Source organism: Anser anser (genome assembly GCF_964211835.1).
Source record: "Anser anser genome assembly, chromosome: W".
In the NCBI taxonomy this organism is placed as follows: Eukaryota; Metazoa; Chordata; class Aves; order Anseriformes; family Anatidae; genus Anser; species Anser anser.
Window position 1 is genome coordinate 14,499,492 of NC_139731.1, and position 22,740 is coordinate 14,522,231.

The 22,740-nt window shown below is 45.4% G+C and overlaps 1 protein-coding gene across 6 annotated transcripts in view; it reads right to left on the minus strand.

Moving 5' to 3' along the window:
* Positions 1-22,740, minus strand: part of LOC310888792 (AN1-type zinc finger protein 5-like) — a 56,016-nt gene that overhangs the window by 28,150 nt on the left and 5,126 nt on the right. The window contains exons 1-5 of one of the 6 annotated variants that reach the window (XM_083815882.1): positions 19,696-19,766; positions 18,015-19,109; positions 1,773-1,936; positions 1,296-1,407; positions 804-901 (exon numbers count right to left, since the gene is read on the minus strand). In XM_083815882.1, coding sequence (XP_083672008.1) covers positions 804-901; positions 1,296-1,407; positions 1,773-1,936; positions 18,015-18,019 — 379 coding nt within the window. In that variant the 5' untranslated portion in view covers positions 18,020-19,109; positions 19,696-19,766. Of the gene's footprint in view, positions 1-803; positions 902-1,295; positions 1,408-1,772; positions 1,937-2,024; positions 4,888-12,491; positions 12,640-18,014; positions 19,110-19,695; positions 19,767-19,952; positions 22,036-22,740 lie in introns of those variants that run through there. The other 5 variants (XM_083815883.1, XM_083815878.1, XM_083815879.1 and 2 more) reach the window with 5 other exon arrangements.

The window sequence follows — 22,740 nt, forward strand, 5'->3', positions numbered from 1 at the left end:
ATAACCAAAAAAGAATACAGTGAAAGCAGTAGTAATTTAGTTCATGTCACAGAATCTTACTTAGCATGACTTACTTCAAATAGTCAAATCCTATGTACAAAATCCTGACCTGTAACTATCAGCTGTAACAGCAGTCTTTATTGACAGATATGCATCTATATAGTGCTGAGTAGCACCTTTGGATTTTTTAACTCAGATTTCCAAAAACAAACAAAAATCTTTGGTTATAATTAACAGTTTTTCCTATAGAACATCAGTTGTTTTCAAACTGTTTCAGACTATGTTGAGTCTGTTTTGCCAGTGATGGTAAATGATGAGTGACCTAGTAACCTCCCTGTCCTTATTTCAACCTGTGAGCCCTTTCTGTCGTATTTTCCCCCCTTTTTCGGGGGGGGGGGGGGGGGGGGGGGGGCATGAAAGCACAGTTGTGGTGGAGTTCAGCTGCGTAGCAGGGTCAAACAAATACATTAAGATATCCATTTGAGTATACTGCTATATAATGAAACAAATCCCTCACTAGTTGTAGGTAAGGGAGTAGTCCCTCTCCACCTCTCACCAAGAAATACTTCCAAGTTTAAATAGTACAGCTACAACTTTCCTGTACAGGAATAAAACTTAAATTGAACACTCTCACTGATCAATGTGTGGTAAATATTCTACACCCGCAGAACAATGCTTTAGTTATATCTATTGACAACTTGATTAGTCCAAGAACCTTTAGAAGTCTTTGTTAGCGTTTTAAAGTAAATAAACTGTCAGCTTCTGTTAAGTCAGTTGTACCCAGTGTTACTGTGCAAACATACCTGGCTCGGTCTCTGTTTTCGGTGTTACTTTTTCCTCTCTTGAAATGCTCATTTCTGTCATTTGCTGCATTACAGGCAAAGCGGCAACAGGCACATTTCTGTTTACGTACGGTGAAATGGGTAATTTATGTTAGTTTTGAGTTCATAATAAAAGCTCAAACTGTCAAAATCCATCAATAGACTACCTGTTCCTGACCTCTACTTCTACCATCTCTAAAACACATCTTCCAATCTATTTTAGTTTCCCTATAAGAAAATAGGAAATCTGTGGCAAATATTTCTCCAGATAAACCAAAAATGTTCTTGTAAATGCAACAGTCCAACACCAACCACTAATCAGTTCTCATTTATATCCATAAGGCACTGTCTTTTGCCCCATCCCTTTTTCCTCTGCAGAAACTCATTGTAATAGCATAGTGTTACTGCAGCGTTACTTTAACTTGCTATTTGCTCACATTTCATTCAAACCTGAAAATAATACCTTCATCTTACCTTGATTTTTCAGATGTGCTACTGGCAGCTCCTTCACAACTGTTTAAGCTTGCATCTGCTCGTTGTACAGATGCAGAGTCTGAGGTAGGAGTGTTTGAACCACTAGCTGTACCTATATAAAAGGGATTTGAGAAGTTGATTATAAACAAACTCCAGAATACAAGTTAGTCAAGTAGCTTTGCATAGATTTATAAACTGTTTCCATTCATTCTACAGCATTTTCTTAAAGACAGGCTATATTGCTAATGACCAAAACATGAGGATTGTGTAAGAACACACTTTTAGTGGAAGTTGTAAATTAAAGGCTCAACACCAAATGGGCCAGAATATATTATGCAAAAAATGAATTTTTTTAATTGTGATTTAAAGCATTATTCCTTTTGAAATACATAGTTTTAGTACACAACTATCAGAACTCCTGAAATATATTCTGTAATTCCTCTCATTACCTACTATTTTAAAAACAAAGACTCAAACCTTTACCCGTTGGGCTGATTATACCGCTATTCTGCTGACGTTGAAGATATTCTTTGTAGCAAACAGAACACATGCCACTTGTCCTAGGATTTCCATAAAATCCGCATCCTGTACTACACAGCATGGGCCCTGGGGTCTGGTTTGTCTCCTGAGCCATCTTGATGCTGTAAATAAAACCAAGAAAAGCATTAGGAAACCGCATTTCACCAACATGGATTACAGAGTTATAAAAATTAAAGTACATCTGCTTACCTTGCCCCCAAAAGTGATATCATCATTTTTAAAAGAGGGATATATAGATGCTAATATATCATCCAATATTGCAATTGTATTGGTAAGTAACATCATTATGAATCTCTAAGAGAAGGAAAAACTTGTCATAGTAATACTAAGAAGCAATATACTTGACACTGAGCTGCATGTGCAGGTTATGACCAAACTGAATTCATCAGACAACAAAATCTTTATTATCAACCTCTGAGCACTTACAAGGTAGGAAGAAAAACAAAAACAAAACACGCAGCTAGATGGGTTGTATAGCAAGATCAACTTTGTGTCACTGAAGTACAGGCAACAGTTATTTTAAAACTGCATTCCTGCCTTTAGAATTTTCCAAAACAAGGTCTTTAACTGCTTAAATTGCACATGAAGCCCAATAGTGAATGTTAACTGGCAACAACATGGGTACAACAGGCCAAACATTAAAAATAATTTCTGAAATAAGTTTAGACCAGATCTTACTCCTCCAAGAAAAATAAGACAGTTTTAGACCATTAGAATGCATTAATTTACACAGCCTATGTATTACCAAAAAGCCACTTAAATCTTTTGTCTTAATGTTATAGACAGACTTCTGCACCTCCCAAAGGTAGGCAATGCTAACCCTCATCTTTGCCACCAACTACAAACTTTAGGAATAAAAATACTTCAACCTCACTAGTAGTTAATCTCTGCAAAGCAAGGTTTATAGAAAAAACTGATAATAGCAACTAAATCCTTGGATCCCAAGGGCAATGAAACTAGAACACGGTAATCAAGCAGTCTACTACAAGTTGAGAGCACAGAACAATATTGCACTTGTGCTCCAAAAAATTAGATTTAGTGGAAACACTGCCTATGGCACTTAGAGATATTTTAGTGAAAACTCTAGATTACTGTCTTCCAATTTAGAAGCGGACACAATAAGGGATATTTGACTGTTGATGCTCATAAAAACTCAAACATACCAAAAGGTAATTAATTCTAGTGTTTAAAGAAATACTTTTTAATAACTTGAAAAAAAAAGCCACACTACAAGTTGTAAACATATCTCAATAGTATAACAACTGTAATGGATGGCAGCATTTGTCTAGTTAAACTAGATTTCTGGGATCAAAGTAAATCAGAAGCAGGAGGAAAAAGTAATTAAAATCTGCTTCCTTGCTGGTGGTCGTAGGACTTCAATGATTTATACCGTTGTTTCAGGACTACAAAACAAGGTTACATTTATTCTGATAGAACTCTCAACACTGACGCCCATGGGGGACCCATGTTAGAGCAGTTTGCTCCTGAAGGATGGACCCTGCGATACAGAGCCATACTGGAGCAGTTCTTGAAGAGCTGCTGTCTGTGGGAAGCCCATGTAGGATCAGTTCAGGAAGGATGGCATCCCATGGGAGGGACCCCACGTTGGAGCAAGAGAAGAGAGTGACCATGAAGGAGTGGTGGAGACGAATCATTATGGACTGAACACATCCCACATTCCCCATTCCCCTGTGCCGCTCCGGGGGTAGATGTAGAAGAGGGTGGATTGGGGGAAAGTGTTTTTAATTTCCTTTTAATTTCTCACTGTTCTAGTCTGCTAGTGATAGGCAATAAATTATATTAATCTCCCTATGCTGAGTCTGTTTTGCCCGTGATGATAATTGGTGAGCGAGCTCCCTGTCTTCATCTCAAACCTCGAGCTATTTTCATCGTATTTTCTCCCCTTTTTTCTTTGAGGAGGGGGAGTGAGAGAACGGTTGTGGCAGAGCTCAGCTACATAGCAGGGTAAAACCACCACAAGATCCTTCATAGAATCATAAAGGTCGGAAAAGACCTCCAAGATCATCTGGTCCAACCATACCCCTACCACCAATATCACCCACCACCGTGTCCCTAAGCACCATGTCCAAACTTTCCTAAAACACCCCCAGGGATAGTGAGTCCACCAGTTCCCTGAGCAACCCTGGAAAGGGCAAACCCCCTCCCTACCCACCTCACCTCCCCAGGTGCCCTTACACAACAAATGTGAGGCTCTGGAGCTTGAGGGACAGGTAAGGGAAAACTTGGGGGAAGGTCCACCCAAGAGGTTGTCTAGAGCAAGGAAGGCGACTCCATGCCTCAAGACTGCCTCCACCAGGAAAGAAAGGTAATTGTCATAGGTGACTCCCTTCTAAGGGGAACAGAGGGCCCTGTATGTCAGCCAGACTCTACTTGTAGGGAAGTCTGCTGCCTCTGTGGGGCCCATGTCAGAGACATTACCAGGAAACTTCCTGGCCTGGTTTGCCCCTCCAATTATCATCCATTACTGATAATTCAGGCTGGCAGCGATGAAATCACTGAGAGAAGCCTGAAGGCTATAAAAAGGGACTTCAGGGGATTGGGGTGGTTAGTGGATGGAGTGGGTGCACAGGTGGTGTTTTCCTCTATTCCTTCAGTTGGCAGGGAGTGATAGTAAGAGGACCTGGAAGGCCCAGCTGATAAATACATGGCTGAGAGACTGGTGCTATTGCAGGAATTTAGGGGGTTTTGACCAGAGGGAGGTTTACTCAGCACCTGGCCTGATGGTTGCAGATGGGTCCCACCTGCCTCAAAGGGGGGAACAGATCCTAGCCGAGGAGCTGGCAGGATCTTGTTGAGAGGGCTTTAAACTAGGTACAAAGGGGGATGGGGATGAAATGAGGCTCGATAGAAATGACCCCTGGGGGAGCAATGCCAGGGTTGGGGGTGAGGGCAATGGCCCAACTGAAGTGCATCTACACTAATGCACACAGCATAGGCAACAAACAGGAGGAGCTGGAAGTCACTGTGCAGCAGGCAAACTACCACTTAGTTGCCATCACTGAAACATGGTGGGACCACTCCCACGACTGGAGTGCTGCAATGGATGTCTATAAGCTCTTCAGAAGGGATGGGCAACAAAGGAAGGGTGGTGGCGTGGCTCTCCCTATTAGAGAGTGTTTCGATGTTCTGGAGCTTGGGGCTGGGAATGATAAGGTTGAGTCCCTATGGATAAGGATCAGCGGGAAGGCCAACAAGGCAGACATCCTGGTGGGGGTCTGTTATAGACCGCCGAACCAGGATGAAGTGACAGATGAGGCATTCTACAAGCAGCTGGCAGAAGTCGTGCAATCGCCAGCACTTGTTCTCATGGGGGACTCCAACTTCCCGGACATATGCTGGAAATACCATACAGCTCAGAGGAAGCAGTCTAGGAGGTTCCTGGAGAGCGTGGAAGATAGCTTCCTGACGCAGCTGGTTAGAGAGCCTACCAGGGGAGGTGCCCCGCAAGACCTGTTTCTCACAAACAGAGAAGGACTGGTGGGAGATGTGGTATCCGGAAGCTGTCTTGGGCAGAGTGAGCACAAAATGGTAGAGTTCTCTATTCTTGGTGAAATCAGGAGGGAGGGTCAGTAAAACTGCTGTCTTGGACTTCCGGAGGGCAGACTTGGAACTGTTCAGGATGCTGGTAGGGAGGGGCCCTTGGGAGTCAGTCCTGAAGGGCAGAGGGGTCCAGGAAGGCTGAATGCTCCTGAAGAAGGAAGTCTTAAAGGCGCAGGAGCAGGCTGTTCCTGTGTGCCTTAAGACGAGCTGGTGTGGAAGAAGACCGGCGTGGCTGAACAGGGAACTTTTGCTGAGCGTCCGGGAGAAAAAAAGGCTTTATATCCATTGGAAGAAGGGACAGGCAACTCAGGGAGAGTACAAGGAAGTTACCAGCATATTCACAGAAAAAAAAGTCAGAAAGGCTAAGGCCCAGCATGAGCTACTCTATTTCCCTGGAAAACTAGCTAATACCATTACATGTCTGCTTTTCTAAACTTCTCAGAAACTTGGGTCTGTATTGGGTTTACATGGCAAGGTTTTGGTAGCAGGGGGCTGCAGGTGTGCCCTCTGTGAGAAAAATTCAGAAGCTGCCCCATGTTAGATAAGGGCCAATTTCAGACAGCTCCAAAGGGATACGCCACTGCCCAGAGCTGAGCCAATAAGTGATGTTGGTTGCGCCTGAGTGAGACCATATTTAAGAAAGGGAAAAAAAAAAACCACTCCTCAACAGCAGCTGGGAGAGAGAGGAGTGAGAAACAGCCCTGTAGACACCAAGGTCAGGGAAGAAGGAGGGGGAGGAGGTGCTCCAGCTGAAGTTCCCCTGCGGCCTATGGAGAGGACCGTGGTGGAGCAGGTTGTCCCCCTGTAGCCTATGGGCATCACAGCAGAGCAGATTTCCACACTGCAGCCTGTGGATGAACCCATGGAGGAGCAGGTCAATCTGACCTGAAGGAGGCTGCAGCCTGTGGAGAACCCCAGCCTGGAGTATAATCCAGGCTGGACTTGTACTCTGTGGAGAGGAAGCCATATGGGACCAGGTGACCTGGCAGGAGCTGCTGCATGTGGGGGACCCATGTTGGAGCAGTTTGCTCTTGATGGACCCCATGGCATGGACCCATATTTGGAGCAGTTCTTGAAGAGCTGCTGCCTGTGGGAAGCCCACACAGAATCAGTTCAGGAAGGACTGTGTCCCGTGGGAAGGATCCCACGCTGGATCGAGGGAAGAGAATGACTTTGAACAAAGCATTATGGACTGACCGCAACCACAATTCTCCCACACCACTCAGAGAAAGGAATTACAAGAGGGTGGATGAAAGGAAGGTGTGGTGTTTTTTTTTTTTGTATGTTTCTCACTGCTCTAGCTTGTTAGTAATAAGTAATAAATTTTATTCATCTCCCTATGCTGAGTCTGTTTTGCCCCTGAAGATAGTTGTTGAGTGATCTTCTTGTCCTTATCACAACCCTTGAGCCCTTTTCATCATGTTTTCTCTCCCTTTCCTTTTGGGGGGGAGGGGAGTGAGAGAGCAGTTGTGGTAGAGCTCAGCTGCACAGCTGAGTAAAACCACCACAGGGTCACAAAATTGAGGTGAATTAGCTTCCACGTGTCATAAGGCTCCAGTATAACAGGCCAAGCTAGAGGCTTACACACAAAGCCTTGTCAACAGGGGCCTCTGAAATCACAGAATCGTCTAGGTTGGAAGAGACCTCCAAGATCACCCAGTCCAACCTCTGACCTAACACTAACAAGTCCTCCACTAAACCATCTCACTAAGCTCTACATCTAAACATCTCTTAAAGACCTCCAGGGATGGTGACCCAACCACTTCCCTGGGCAGCCCATTCCAATGCCTCACAACCCTTTCAGTAAAGAAGTTCTTCCTAATAACCAACCTAAACCTCCCCTGGCACAACTTTAGCCCATTCCCCCTCGTCCTGTCACCAGGCACGTGGGAGAACAGACCAACCCCCACCTCGCTACAGCCTCCTTTGAGGTACCTATAGAGAGCGATGAGGTCGCCCCTGAGCCTCCTCTTCTCCAGGCTGAACAAGCCCAGCTCCCTCAGCCGCTCCTCGTAAGCCTTGTTCTCCAGACCCCTCACCAGCTTGGTCGCCCTTCTCTGGACTCTCTCGAGCACCTCCATGTCCTTCCTGTAGCGAGGGGCCCAAAACTGAACACAGTACTCGAGGTGCGGCCTCACCAGAGCCGAGTACAGGGGGACAATCACCTCCCTAGACCTGCTGGCCACGCTGCTTCTGATACAAGCCAGGATGCTGTTGGCCTTCTTGGCCACCTGAGCACACTGCTGGCTCATATTCAGCCGACTATCAACCAGTACTCCCAGGTCCTTCTCTGCCAGGCAGCTTTCCAACCACTCATCTCCCAGCCTGTAGCTCTGCTTGGGGTTGTTGCGCCCCAGGTGCAGGACCCGGCACTTGGCCTTGTTGAACTTCATACAGTTGACCTCAGCCCATCGGTCCAGCCTATCCAGATCCTCCTGCAGAGCCTTCCTGCCCTCGAGCAGATCGACACACGCACCTAACTTGGTGTCGTCTGCAAACTTACTGAGGGTGCACTCGATCCCCTCATCCAGATCATCGATAAAGATATTGAAGAGGACTGGCCCCAGCACTGAGCCCTGGGGGACTCCACTAGTGACCGGCCTCCAACCAGATTTGACTCCATTCACCACAACTCTTTGGGCCCGGCCATCCAGCCAGTTTTTAACCCAACGAAGCGTACGCCAGTCCAAGCCCCGAGCAGCCAGTTTCTTGAGGAGAATGCTGTGGGAAACGGTGTCAAAAGCCTTACTGAAGTCAAGGTAAACCACATCCACAGCCTTTCCCTCATCCACTAAGCGTGTCACTTGGTCATAGAAGGAGATCAGGTTCGTCAAGCAGGACCTGCCTTTCATAAACCCATGCTGACTGGGCCTGATCGCCTGCTTGCCCTGCAAGTGCCGCGTGATGACACTCAAGATAATCTGCTCCATGAGCTTCCCCGGCACTGAGGTCAAGCTAACAGGCCTATAGTTTCCTGGGTCTACCCTCCGGCCCTTCTTGTAGATGGGCGTCACATTTGCTAGCCTCCAGTCGACTGGGACCTCCCCTGGTAGCCAGGACTGCCGATAAATGATGGAAAGCGGCTTGGCCAGCTCCTCCGCCAGTTCGCTCAGTACCCTCGGGTGGATCCCATCCAGCCCCATCGACTTGCATACATCCAAGTGTCCTAGCAGGTCACCAACCATTTCCTCGTGGATAGCGAGGGCCACATCCTGCTCCCCATCCCCTTCCACCAGCTCAGGGTACTGGGTATCCAGAGAACAACTGGTCTTGCCGCTAAAGACTGAGGCACAGAAAGCATTGAGCACCTCAGCCTTTTCCTCATCTCTTGTAACTAAGTTTCCCCCCCCGCATCCAGTAAAGGATGGAGATTCTCCTTAGTCCTCCTTTTTGTGTTGATGTATTTGTAAAAACGTTTTTTGTTATCTTTAACGGCAGTAGCCAGATTGAGCTCCAGATGAGCTTTGGCCTTTCTAATTTTGTCCCTGCACAGCCTCGCAACATCCTTATAGTCCTCCTGAGTGGCCCGCGCTCTTTTCCAAAGATTATAAACCCTCCTTTTTCTCCTAAGCTCGAGCCACAACTCTCTGCTCAGCCAGGCCGGTCTAGTTCCGCGTCGGCTCGTCTTTGGGCACGTGGGGACAGACCGCTCCTGACCCATTAAGATTTCCTTCTTGAAGAGTGCCCAGCCTTCCTGGACTCCTCTGCCCTTCAGAACCGCCTCCCAAGGGACTCTGCCAACCAGTGTCCTGAACAGCTCAAAGTCAGCCCTCCGGAAGTCCAAGACAGCAGTTTTACTGGTCCCCTTCCTGGCTTCGCCAAGAATAGAGAACTCTACCATTTCGTGGTCACTCTGCCCAAGACAGCTCCCGACCACCACATCTCCCACCAGTCCGTCACTGTTTGTGAAGAGAAGGTCTTGCGGGGCACCTCCCCTGGTAGGCTCTCTAACCAGCTGCGTCAGGAAGCTATCTTCCACGCTCTCCAGAAACCTCCTAGACTGCTTCCTCTGGGCTGTGTTGTGCTTCCAGGATATGTCTGGGAAGTTGAAGTCCCCCATGAGAACAAGCGCTGATGATTTCGCAACTTCTGCCAGCTGCCTGTAGAACTCCTCATCCGTCTCCTCATCCTGGTTCGGTGGTCTATAACAGACCCCCACCAGGACGCTTGCCTTGTTGGCCTTCTCGTGGATCCTAACCCATAGGGACTCAACCTTATCAGTCCCAGCCTCGAGTTCCACAACATCAAAACACTCTCTAATATAGAGAGCCACGCCACCACCCCTTCTGTGCTGCCTGTCCCTTCTGAAGAGCCTATAGCCAGACATTGCAGCACTCCAGTCATGGGAGCGGTCCCACCACGCTTCAGTGATGGCAACCAAGTCATAGCCTGCCTGCTGCACGATGGCCTCCAGCTCCTCCTGTTTGTTACCCATGCTGCGTGCATTAGTGTAGATGCACTTCAGTCGGGCCATTGCCTTCTTCCCCGGCTTTGCCATTGTTCCCCCCGGCACAGCTCCAACAGGCCTTCTTTCAGCCCCATCCCCCTTCTTTCCCAGTTTAAAGCCCTCTCAATGAGCCCTGCCAGCTCCTGGGCTAGGATCCGTTTTCCCCTTAGAGATAGGGACCCGTCTGCGGCCATCAGGCCGGGTGCCGAGTAAAGCGCCCCATGGTCAAAAAAAAACAAAATTTCTGTGTTGGCACCAGCCTCTGAGCCACGTGTTAATCAGGTGGGCTTTCCGTGTCCTCTCTGTACCCCTCCCTGCTACTGCAGGGATAGACGAAAACACCACCTGCACTCCTGCTCCAGCCACTAACCGTCCCAGTCCCCTAAAGTCCCGTTTGATAGCCTTCAGGCTTCTCTCAGCAATATCATCACTGCCAGCCTGGACTATCAAAAGAGGGTAGTAGTCAGAGGGGCGAACCAGGTTAGGAAGCTTCCTGGCAATATCCCTGACCCTGGCCCCAGGGAGGCAGCAGACTTCCCTATGGGTAGGGTCAGGTCGACAAACAGGGCCCTCCGTTCCCCTGAGAAGGGAATCGCCTACTACGATCACCCTTCTGTCTTTCTTAGTGGAGGCACTCTTGAGGCGTGGAGTTGACTTCCTCACCCTAGGCATCCTCCTGGGTAGACTTTCTACCTCGTCCTCACCCACCAGTCTCTCAAGCTCCAGGGCCTCAAATCTGTTGCATAAGGGCACCTGGGAAGGTGGGGCCGGTAGGGGGGGGGCGTTGCCTGAAAGGTCGAGCAGGGACCTGTCTCCATCCCTCCTCAACTTCTAGGTCGCCTCCCTCTGCCCGACAGCGACAGGGCAGGGGGTCCATCCCCATTTGGGGTGTCTCACCCCAGTACCTCTCCTTCAGGCCCTGCAGGGAGTCACTCCACCAGTCTATCTCCCGCTCACACTCCCTAATAGCCCCCAACCTCTCTACCTCCTCTTTGAGTTCCGCCACCAGGCAGAAATCAGCTTCTATTTATCTCTCTGAAGGCTGCCAACACCAACAACTCACAGAACTGAAGCATCTGAGCATACGCCCACTGTAATAGAGAAAAAAATAGAATTAACATGACTACAGCTTCCTTTCTAGAGGAAAAACAAGTGCAGATACTTAAATTCAATCAAGAAAATGCATCATCATGATATAGTCATGTCAGACAGCCATTTTCATCTCTATTTCACAGTAAGGTGAGAGAACTGGTTGTGATCAGAAGCTTAAGATTATCATTGTCTCATGGGCTCACAAATACACCCCCCCAACTTCTGATTGGGTGGTTACAACCAAATCCCTTTGGAAAAAAAAAAAGAAAAATTAAACTTCTCTTCTACCCCCAAAAGGAAGAAATCTTAAGCCCTAAGGATGTTCCTATTTAACCCTGAATTCCCAACATAAAAAGGAGCTATTTATTGTCTTTTATTCATTATGTTAACTCAAACAGTAACTTATAGCACTGGCCTTCATAGTTGCTAACAAATTTACCCAGTGAAACTAAAATGGGAACACAAATACCTTATTATTAAGGTTAATGAGGTCTCGTAACTAAGAGATATTTTTAGTTCCAAATTAGAACTAAGCTGACAGTCAGTTTTAATAACAGCAGATATTAAGACTATTTGAACGATTAACTAAGCTCTTTTCTGTACACCAAGGCCACTTCCAGTAATCTACAATTGAATCCTAACATGTATGTGCTTCATGAAACACATAATGAATGCACTTAAAGTTACCCTAACACTTATTTTAAAATAATAAAGGGAATAGAAATCCAAGCTAACTTTAAATCAATAAAAACACCTTGGAATTGAGTCAATGATCAGGCTAAATTGGCTAGTTAACCTAAATACTTATTTATCTGAACACCCTCCGGCAGAACCCCCTCCCCCCCCCAAAAAAAACACACACACAAGAACAGCAAGGATGTTTCTGGCATACGTGCTCTAGGTGAGACAATAAGATGAAGTAAATGCGGAGAAAATAGACCAAAAACAGACATTTCCCAATGATGAATAAATCCAGCTCAGTGAGTCAGACAAAAGGGAAGACACTACCAAGTGTTCAATGCGTGATACTTTTCAATTGTTTCCCCGTTCTCCCCCGAGGACACCGGAACACAAAAGACGCAGAGGTTGCCGGGTTAAGTTAAAAAATGAAAATGCAAGCGGGACGCCAAGCTGGAGTTGTGGAGACCAGTGCACTCCCGGCCGGGCCCGGATCTCACACCAACCTCCGAATCACGATTGATACATCAACCGCCGCGAAGCCCCACACAACCCCCCTCGTTCCCAGCGAGGGCTACAGAAGCCTCATCGTATCGTTTCCTTTGTTTGCTCTGTTGAGTGGGGAGGACCACCAGCCCAGCCCACAGCCTTCCTCCACAGCAACCACCATACCAGGAACCGAGAGGGAGGAGACCACACCATGGTAAGCGAGAGACTCCCTACCACCTCTCGTCTCGCGGAAAGCAGCGGAAACGCTGCGGGAAAGCTTAAAGTATCCCCAATATCACTCCTCTACACACACTGCCACCACCCTAACAGCTCTTAAGAACCAAGCCCATTATTCCCTTCCTCCCCCCCATTCCTCAGTGCTCGCATACCTGCTACGGGGGGCGGAGGAACAGGAGTGGGGGGGGCGGAGCGAGAACCCCCCCCAGCGGATGTTGTAGGCGCTGCAGATGGTTCCGGACCGTTCCTGGGAGAGCGGTGGACGAGGTGTGGAGCTAGCAGCGTCACCACCACCCCTTTCTTTCCGCAGTAGGGATACGTAAAGAGAGCACAAGAGTTAGATGAAAAGAGGAAAGGCAGGCGAAACAAAGAGAGAATTAGGGAGAAGAGAAAAACCCGAACTGACTGGTTCCGCCTCCTCCTAGCCGCTGCTAAGGCCTGTACGCCCACGCGCGGAAACAACTGGGGGGAGGTAGGGCGCATGCGAAGTGGCTCGTGGTACTATTACAGCCGCCCGCAGTCATCGAACCCCATCCGTCGGGGACTATACAGTAATGGACAGGGATTTTGCGTGTAGTCAGAGAGTACGGTCTGCTCTTCCAAGGGGAGAAAAGCAGGAGGCGTGTGCGCCTTCAACAGCTCAACCCTATCATAAGAATAGGGCATTGGGTAGGGCTATACATGCAGTGATATAAAGGGAATAGAGTTTAATCTCGCCCCTTGCCATAATAACAGACACATCTGCACCCAATTAATGGTTCTGTTTAAATTTGCAAATGCAGCAACTTTTTAAAAATTCTTACACTTTTTTGTTTGTTTGTTTAACAATTTTGGGGATTCACTGGCTGATGTCTACTTACAATTCCATACCTAAACAAATATTAAGGTACTAGTTGGCTACCTTTTTTTTTTCCTTTTTAAATAGGCTGACTTAACAAATTACTTGCAGTGATAAACCAGTCTAAAACTGGGGTAATCCTGTGCTTGGTGATTTTGTGGATTGTTGGTTTTTTTTTTTTTTGTGAGATTACAGTGTAAAGAAATTATATTTTCTGTGACTTTTGTTGATTTAAATTCTTAACTTTTGAGTATTTACTATAGAGAGTCATTTGCTTTTAGTAAACAAAGATATCAGCTTGAGACATATTTTCTGGACAGCTGAAGTAGGAAAAGGTTTGTGGTATGTGCTAAAGCCCACATACCACAAATTTGTTGTATGGTTTGCCTGAAGGTTTGCTGACTTTTTCAGACTCATCTTTTAACTCAGTGCTTACATTTTGAGGGCTTGCTCTTATTTATTGCCTGTGACCACCTATAGCCATAGGATGAACTTGAAATCCAAACTTTGATTTGTATTTGCAAACTTGTATGTCACTGAGCCTAAAAATTAAGCATTTCTATACTTTTGCATGTCCAGAGTTCAGATCAGACTTCAACAATGGCATAGATACAATAGACTGTCTACCACAGACATAAATCTTCCAGGATGTTGATTACCCTGACCTGGATAGGTAAAAGACAGAAAGAAAGGTTATATTTCTATGGAGAGATGGAGTTGGAAGGTTGTGCAAGCCTGGAGCACATATGAAGAGGAAAAATAAATCAAAGAATTAAACTTGTTATTTCAGGCTTTCTGCTCACTGTGGGAGTAGAACAGGGTAATTTATAGTTTTAAAATGCTGTTAGTAGGTATAGGATAATGATTACTTTGTCATAATAAATTAAAGGCAATTAATATTTTAAGGTAGTATTTCTGGGAAATGGAAGATAAATATACCATGTTTGTGTGAACATATCTTAGGAATAGAAGATCCGTAAAATTCAAAGCTGCTTTAGATAAATGGTCTAAATAGTTCAGCTTTGCTTAAATGCAGTTTCTACCACATTCTATTGATACTCTGAGGCTACAGTATATTAGGACACATATGGGTCTCTCTGAACCTGAAGAAAACAGCTAGAATTGGAAGGTATGGCTTTATAGGAAATACACCACTGAAATCATTAGAAAAATTATTTTTGCCTGACATGCCTTGTAATGCTGACTTTGTTTGTTTGTCAGAGGGATGACTCCTGAGACCCAAAAGCTTCTATCAGAGATAAAACTTTCAGGTAAATAGAACTACACTCTGCTGAAGTATAGCATGATTTGCTTAAGTATAAGGCACTAATAAGGGATCTCCAACACAAAAAGGCAGCATACAGAGGATGAAATCAGAGACAGGCTACAAAGGAAGAATTGAGACATTGTCCAGGTATATAGGGATGGTATCAGGAAAGTTAAAGCTCAGTTTGAGACTTTTAAGGAATATGAAGAGCAACAGCAACTTCCACTATTGCATTAATAGTAAAAGGCTGAACAGGGAAAATAGGGGACTGCTACTGAATGGGGTGGATGATTTAGTGATAGCAGACATACTGATAAGGATGAGGTACTTGCTGCATAAATTTCAAGAAGTATGTGCATAAAAACAGTAAAGCTGTATAGAGTTCAACTGAAGTTGAGCTTTTGCCAAATTGATTGAGAAAAGTTTGTTAAAACTGTTTTTCACAAATGTATCCTTGAAAACATGTTCTGTAAAGATATGTCAGTAAGCCTTCCTATTCTGTATTCACTCAAAAATTTGTTGCCTTTCAAACCCTCCATTGTAATAATTATTACCATTATCTAGTTGTACCTAGGAATAGCAGACGTATCTAGGATCACATTATGCAAAGTAGTATACTTTGATGAGCCTCCTTTCCCCCTCTGTCAGATTGCTCCCCATCTATCTCTAAAAACACCTCTGCCAAAATATTTTGTGGATGCTGCACTTTATCCCAAGACTCTTCAAAGTGCACCCCTCTTTCATGAGGAGGTAAGCTTGCACTTTCAGGGGAATACCCAGATGCTCAGAACTGTGCTCCACACCCTGTCATCCTGGGATTCCCAAACTAGGCATTTCCTGCCTTCCTTACCTTCCAAAGCACAGGTGAGAACATGCCTCCACTCTCAAACAAGACACAAAATACTACCAGGAATGACAGCTGTAAGATGGTGGAAGGTGTATGTGTCTTCTCTAACTACTAATTTAAAATGAGGATGTTCACCTGAGAAGACTTATTTAAAATCCTCTCTCCCTGACTAAAGTTTCCTACTTCCTCAGAAGCACGGCTTACTTACAGCCCAATGCTATTGGACAAACCAAGGTGAGGTATAAAACCACTCCCTTCTTTTGAAGCTGTGGTTTTGAAGGGTAGAAGTACCTTTTTACTTTCATCATTGCTCCTTGGGTTACATGTTGAGGTTACCCAAGAAACAATCTCCTTTTTTTAGTTTCATGATGTTCCATTTGTTGTGTAAGAAAAGTAGCTTATATGAAACTCATAGTATTCTTGACAGTCCCAGGATCTTATAAGATTAAGTACTCTCCAAAATAGGATCTACAGTCAGCTTCTTATGACTGAGTCAAGTAAAATGTGTAGCCATTATTTTGACGTTTTTTTCTTTAGTGATGTTGGGGTTAGCTCTTGAAGGAGAGTATGGCCAGCCATTTGGCAGTCAAGTTAATAATCATTAGAATCACTAAGGTTGGAAAAGACCTCCAAGATCATCTAGTCCAACCATTTCCCTACCAGCAATGTCACCCACTAAACCATGTCCCGAAGTACCAAGTCCAACCTTTCCTTAAACACCCCCAGGGATGGTGATGGTACCACCTCCCTGGGCAACCTGTTCCAATGTCTGACTACTCTTTCTGAGAAGAAATGTCTCCTCATTTCCAACCTAAACCTCCCCGGCGCAACTTGAGGCCGTTCCCTCTAGTCTTATCACCAGCTATCTGCGAGAAAAGGCTGACCCCCAGCTCCCCACAATTCCCTTTCAGGTAGGTGTAGAGTGCAATGAGGTCTCCCCTGAGCCTCCTCTTCTCCAGACTAAACAACCCCAGGTCCCTCAGCTGCTCCTCACAAGACTTGTGTTCCAGACCCCTCACCAGCTTCGTTGCCCTTCTCTGGACTCGCTCGAGCACCTCGATGTCCTTCTTGTAGTGAGGGGCCCAAAACTGAACACAGTACTCGAGGTGCGGCCTCACCAGAGTAGAATACAAGGGGATGATCACATCCCTGGTCCTGCTGGCTCCACTATCCTGATACAAGCCAGGATGCTGTTGGCCTTCTTGGCCACCTGGGCTCACTGCTGGCTCATGTTCAGGTGAGCATCTATCAGCACCCCCAGGTCCTTTTCCTCTGCACAGCTTTCAAGCCACTCTACCTCAAATCTGCAGCGTTGCATGGGGTTGTTGTGACCAAAGTGCAGGACCCGGCACTTAGCCATGTTTAACCTCATCCCATTGGCCTCTGCCCATCGACCTATCCTGTCCAGGTCCCTCTGCAGGGCCTTCCTACCCTCTGGTAGACCGATGCTCCCCTCCAACTTGGTATCGTCTGTAAACTTACTGAGGGTACACTCAATTCCCTCATCCAAATCATCAATAAAGATATTAGAGAGGATGGGCCCCAACACCGACCCCTGGGGAACAGAAAAGAAGTGATAAAATAAGCAATATTTAAAATAGAAAGTTGCCATCTAGAGCAATTCTGCTGTATTTTTGCATTTATAATTTCATAAGACATATAGATATTTTAGGTAGATTTGTTAAATAAATAAAAAATCCAAGAAAATTGTATTCTAAGGGCTATCTGTTGTCTGTAGACCTATGTAGTAGGGGTGAACTTCAATAACTAAGGCAAACAGTCATAGAAGCCTTGAAGGAAGAAATTTCTGGTAAATATGATTAGAATCACAGAGGCAATCCTCCTGCATCTCAGAAGAATGGACTCTTAGCTTTGCAACCCCATAATGGATAATGATACTCCTACATACCCTTGCAATCTCTGGTTTCTAGGCTAGGAGAACAGATCTTCTAAAGACCTACAACTTACAGAGGAATATTGCTTTTCTCAGGCAGTATATATGTGAAAACAAGTATAAGAAGAGCACATAGCAAAATGATCTTAGTAGGGAACTGTGCCCATTTTCCATTGCTCTGAAACTCCTGATCTTTGAGGAAGTGGGATGGGGCAACAGGGGGGTGGGGGGGTAACATTTGTCTGTTGACATACCTCTTGAAAATCACAGTTCTGTGAGATTTACCTTGAAAAGAGAAAATGCCAGGGAAGTTAGTGTTTTTCAAATGAAACAGTGTTCTGACCGTCCTATCCCTGTCATAGTAAGAGAGGTGGAAATTACTATCTAGGGCTACTAGTAGATATAATTTTATTTTTACAGGTAGACTTATACTCAGCTTTGGTTCTGATCACAAAATCTCTGCAAAGGGAAAATAATAGACATCTCAACTTATTTTTCCATTTTTTCTCTCTCAAACTGATCAAGTTATCCAAATCTAAATGTTTTAAGAGCTCTGCTCTCAAGAGTTCTGTTCTATATCACAAATCATGAACCTGCATTTGAATATTTTCTTGTAATAGTTGAAACTATTGTGTAATACCAAATTTGAAGCTAGACCAAACATTTTAAATAATATCAAGGTTATTCTAAGCCCTTGTTACAGAGTGGTTGCTGTTTTGTAGCATGTAAAACACCAGCAGCTTTTGCAATAAGCAGAGTGCCAATATTATATACGCAGCTAATGCACAAGATAAGAAGTTACAGATCCCAATTCCCTACCTTCACTAACCTCATGGGCCATTTACCCTGGAAGTCAGTCTCCCTCTTCTGGTCACATGGTCTGTTGTGATTGGCTGGCAGGACCTGCCACCCACTTCCAGTTTACCCAGTAGTACATCAGACCAGGAAGACCTTTTCCCTACATACACACAGGGTTATTATTTTGCTCTAACCATCATTTTATGGCAAGGAGCTGCCATTTTGTTAGACGTCATAACACACGTGTTTTCATACTGCTCTGTGATTGGCTGATGGCCATTTCTTGACACCATCATACCCACATATTCTCAGGAAACCCTGTGATTGGCTGGCAGGACCAGACAGCCTTTCCTGTTTACCTTAGAATTGTGAGAAAAATCTCAAATAATTTTCTTCAGACAGGATCTTCTGTGAAGCTGTTTTATTCGCAACTGCAATGGTGGGTGTCCTGCCAGTTAGGAGCACATTTTAGTAAACAAATCATAACCTTTTATTCCCTATTACCGACGCCTGATCTCCTCCCGTTTCCTCATTGGCTGAGTACTACAGGTTCACAAGCTACTTGACGCTCCTCTGTACCATATATGTACAATTTTTCTTTTTTTTTTTTCAACCCTTTAATTTCTCCCTTTTCCCTTTTGTTTCCCTTTCTTATGTTTTGGGAACCTGTGATCTTTGTTTTACTGTTCCCACACTGCTCATCCTGTTTTTCTCAGTCTTCCACCTTATTTTGGAACAGTGAGGCCTTCTGTCCACTTATCTACTTAGCATTTCTCCTTATTATGACTACACGACTACCTTGGAATACAGAAAATTAGTTCTCTACTGCAAAAACACAACTTAGTTTCTCACAGAATTATGTCAAAGCAGGACATCCCTTCCACTGTAATTACACACGGTCCTCCATGTTGTTTCAGCCATCATTTTGTGGCTGGTAGCCACCATTTTTGACAATGTCATGCTCCATGTGTTTTTATACTGCCATGTAATTGGCTGGTAGGACTAGCCACCCCTACCAGTGTACCCAAAAGCACATCAGAAAAGGAAGACCCCTCTCACTGTATCACAGAATCATCTAGGTTGGAAGAGACCTCCAAGATCACCCAGTCCAACCTCTGACCTAACACTATGTTGTGGTTTAACCCGGCTGGCAGCTAAACACCACACAGCCGTTCGCTCACCCTCCCCCCTCCCTCTCTGGGATGGGGGGAGAGAAACGGGAAAGTGAAGCCGGTGAGTTGAGATAAAGACAGTTTATTAAGACAGGAAAATAATAATAACAATAATAATAATAATAGTGATAATGGTAATAGTATTAACAATAATAATGTGTAAGAAACAAGTGATGCACAATGCAATTGCTCACCACCCGCTGACCGATGCCCAGCCTATCCCCGAGCAGCCGCCCCCCCACCCCGGCCAGCCACCCCTATATATTGTTTAGCATGACGTCAGATGGTATGGAATACCCCTTTGGCCAGTTTGGGTCAGCTGTCCTGGGTCTGTCCCCTCCCAGCTCCTGCTGCACCCCCAGCCTGCTCGCTGGCAGGACAGAGCGAGAAGCTGACAAGTCCTTGGCTTGGTGTAAGCACTGCTCTGCAGCAATTAAAACATCAGCATGTTATCAGCGCTCTTCTCATCCTAATCCAAAACATAGCACCCTACCAGCTACTATGAGCTACTTAACTCTGTCCTAACTGGAACCAGGACACACTAACAAGTCCTCCACTAAACCATATCACTAAGGGCTACATCTAAACGTCTCTTAAAGACCTCCAGGGATGGCGACTCAACCACTTCCCTGGGCAGCCCGTTCCAACGCCTCACAACCCTTTCAGTAAAGAAGTTCTTCCTAATATCCAACCTAAACCTCCCCTGGCACAGCTTTAGCCCATTCCCCCTCGTCCTGTCACCAGGCACGTGGGAGAACAGACCAACCCCCACCTTGCTACAGCCTCCTTTAAGGTACCTATAGAGAGCGATGAGGTCTCCCCTGAGCCTCCTCTTCTCCAGGCTGAACAATCCCAGCTCCCTCAGCCGCTCCTCGTAAGCCTTGTTCTCCAGACCCTCACCAGCTTCGTTGCCCTTCTCTGGACTCTCTCGAGCACCTCCATGTCCTTCTTGTAGCGAGGGGCCCAAAACTGAACACAGTACTCGAGGTGCGGCCTCATATGAGGAGGCTGCCACCGCTGACAGCATCATTCCCCACGTGTTTTCGTATTGCTTTGTGATTGGCTGGCAGCCATTTCTCAACACATACTCACGTGTTCTAAGATCTCCCCCTGACTGGCTGCCTGGTTTATTTGGACCAGGAAGTGCTCGGATATAAAATATATACATTTATATACAATGTATACTTATCTAGAAATATACATGTACAAATAAGTATAAACATTTTATTTAGACAGATACACTATGAATTTTATGAAAAATTTGATTGGATTATAGATCAAATTTCTGATTATTTACATCAGCTGTTTGAACCTGGTGATTAGGCTTAGCTTCATCCTGAAGCTGTCCATATGCATGACTCTATATTCTCCCATGATTAAACAGTATGAATGTTTTGAAATTTTGAGACCGTGTCAGTACTCTCCTGCAAAGTAAAAGGGATCTGTGTTTTGATCACACTAGCTATCATTATTGTAAAAGTTGTTGGGGGTGGGGTATGCAGAGCCCTGCAGCCTATCCCTCATTCCAAAACTATAAACAAAAAGTACTATTTAATTGATCAAGAAAACAGAAACAATAATCTATTTTGTTGGGAGTCTCACAACATAAACAGCAGTGAAGGATCTGATGGATGTGGAACTATTAAACAGATTAAAAGAGCTACATGACAAACTGGGGAGGTCTGTGCACAGGAAGGTCATGGTCAGTGAAATCCCCTTGTTTAAGGAAATGCTACATGTTAATATACACATCATCCTCCTATTTGAGGGGAAAAAGGGTTCAGGGATTTTTAAGCCAAATGACACTCTTAGATATTTGTCCTGCTTTCAGCTTGGATAGAATTAATTATCTTCATAGTAGCTGGTGTGGTGCTGTGTTTTAGATTTAGGATGAGAATAATGTTGATAACACACTGATGTTGCTGAGCAGTGATTATAATGAGTCAAGGCCTTTTCTGCTTCTCATGCTGCACTGCCAGTGAGTAAACTGGGGTAAGCTGGACACTGACACCTGGCTACTCCAATGCTGGGATAACAGGGCCAGTAGCCTGGAATTAGAGGGCAATGAAGCCAAGCATCTGGGATCCCTTTCTAGGGAAGTGGGCAATGACAAAGCAATTGGAACAGGGGCACAAGCCCTCACCCTCTGGAGGTGACTCCTGTCAGGCATGAAGGAAAGGTATCCCTTCAAGGAAGATGTTACATGTCACCCAGGCAAGTGGACCAGACCACCATGGAGAAAGGCCTCCAGGACCTGCGGGAATTAGCCATGCTGGAGATGATTTATGACATGACATATGATTTATGATTTATGACCTAGACAAAAAAAAAGACCTTATGATTTATGACCTAGACAAAAAACAGATCCCCAGTGGTCCAGTTGAAGTTAAATGCATGAGAACCATGTGGATGAAGTTTATACGGAGTGTACCATCACCATATGCCAACTCATTGGCAGTAATGACCTGGAAAGACAGAGAGGAACACACGCTGGATGAATTAGCTGGCCAACTCCAACAATACAAAAAAAAATATTTCTTCTCTACAGGTCTGTGTCTCAGATGTGTAGAAACATTCTGAAGAGGTCCACCAACTCAAAGAGAATGCTTAGGAGAAACTGTTGTGAGAGTTCCAATATTTCGAAGAGGATATGTCCTACTCCCAGTGTACAAACTCTGAGAAACGCTCTGTAGCCAATAACATAGGCTCAGGCGAGGATCTCAGTGAAGTAGCATTTTTATTCGTGATTGCAATGGTGGGCGTCCTGCAAGCAGGAGCGCGCCTACTAGTTACATAGTACAGTTTATATACTTTCTCTCTCGACAACCGGGACTGTGAGAAAAATCTCAATAGTTTTCTTCAGACAGGATCTTCTGTGAAGCTATTTTATTCGCAATTGCAATGGCGGGCATCCTGCAAGCAGGAGTGCGCAGTAAAAGTTTATCATAACCTTATATTCCCTATTACCTGACACCTGATTTCTCCCCTGTTTCCTCGTTGGCTGAGTACTACAGGTTCACAACCTACTCACACAATCACAGAATCACAGAATTGTAGGGGTTGGAAGGGACCTCGAAAGATCATTGGGTCCAACCCCCCTGCCAAAGCAGGTTCCCTAGAGCAGGTTGCCCAGGTAGGCGTCCAGACAGGCCTTGAATATCTCCAGAGAAGGAGACTCCACAACCTCCCTGGGCAGCCTGTTCCAGTGCTCCGTCACCCTCACAGTGAAGAAGTTCTTTCGCATGCTGGTACGGAACTTCCTGTGCTCCATCTTGTGGCCATTACCCCTTGTCCTGTCCCCACAAACCACTGAGAAGAGGTTGGCCAAATCCCTCTGTCTCCCACACCTCAGGTATTTATACACATTGATGAGATCCCCTCTCAGTCTTCTCTTCTCCAGGCTGAACAGACCCAGGTCTCGCAGCCTTTCCTCATAGGGAAGATGCTCCAGGCCCCGTATCATCTTTGTGGCCCTCCGCTGGACTCTTTCCAGGAGATCCCTGTCTTTTTTGTACCGGGGAGCCCAGAACTGGACACAGTACTCCAGGTGAGGCCTGACCAGGGCAGAGTAGAGGGGGAGGATCA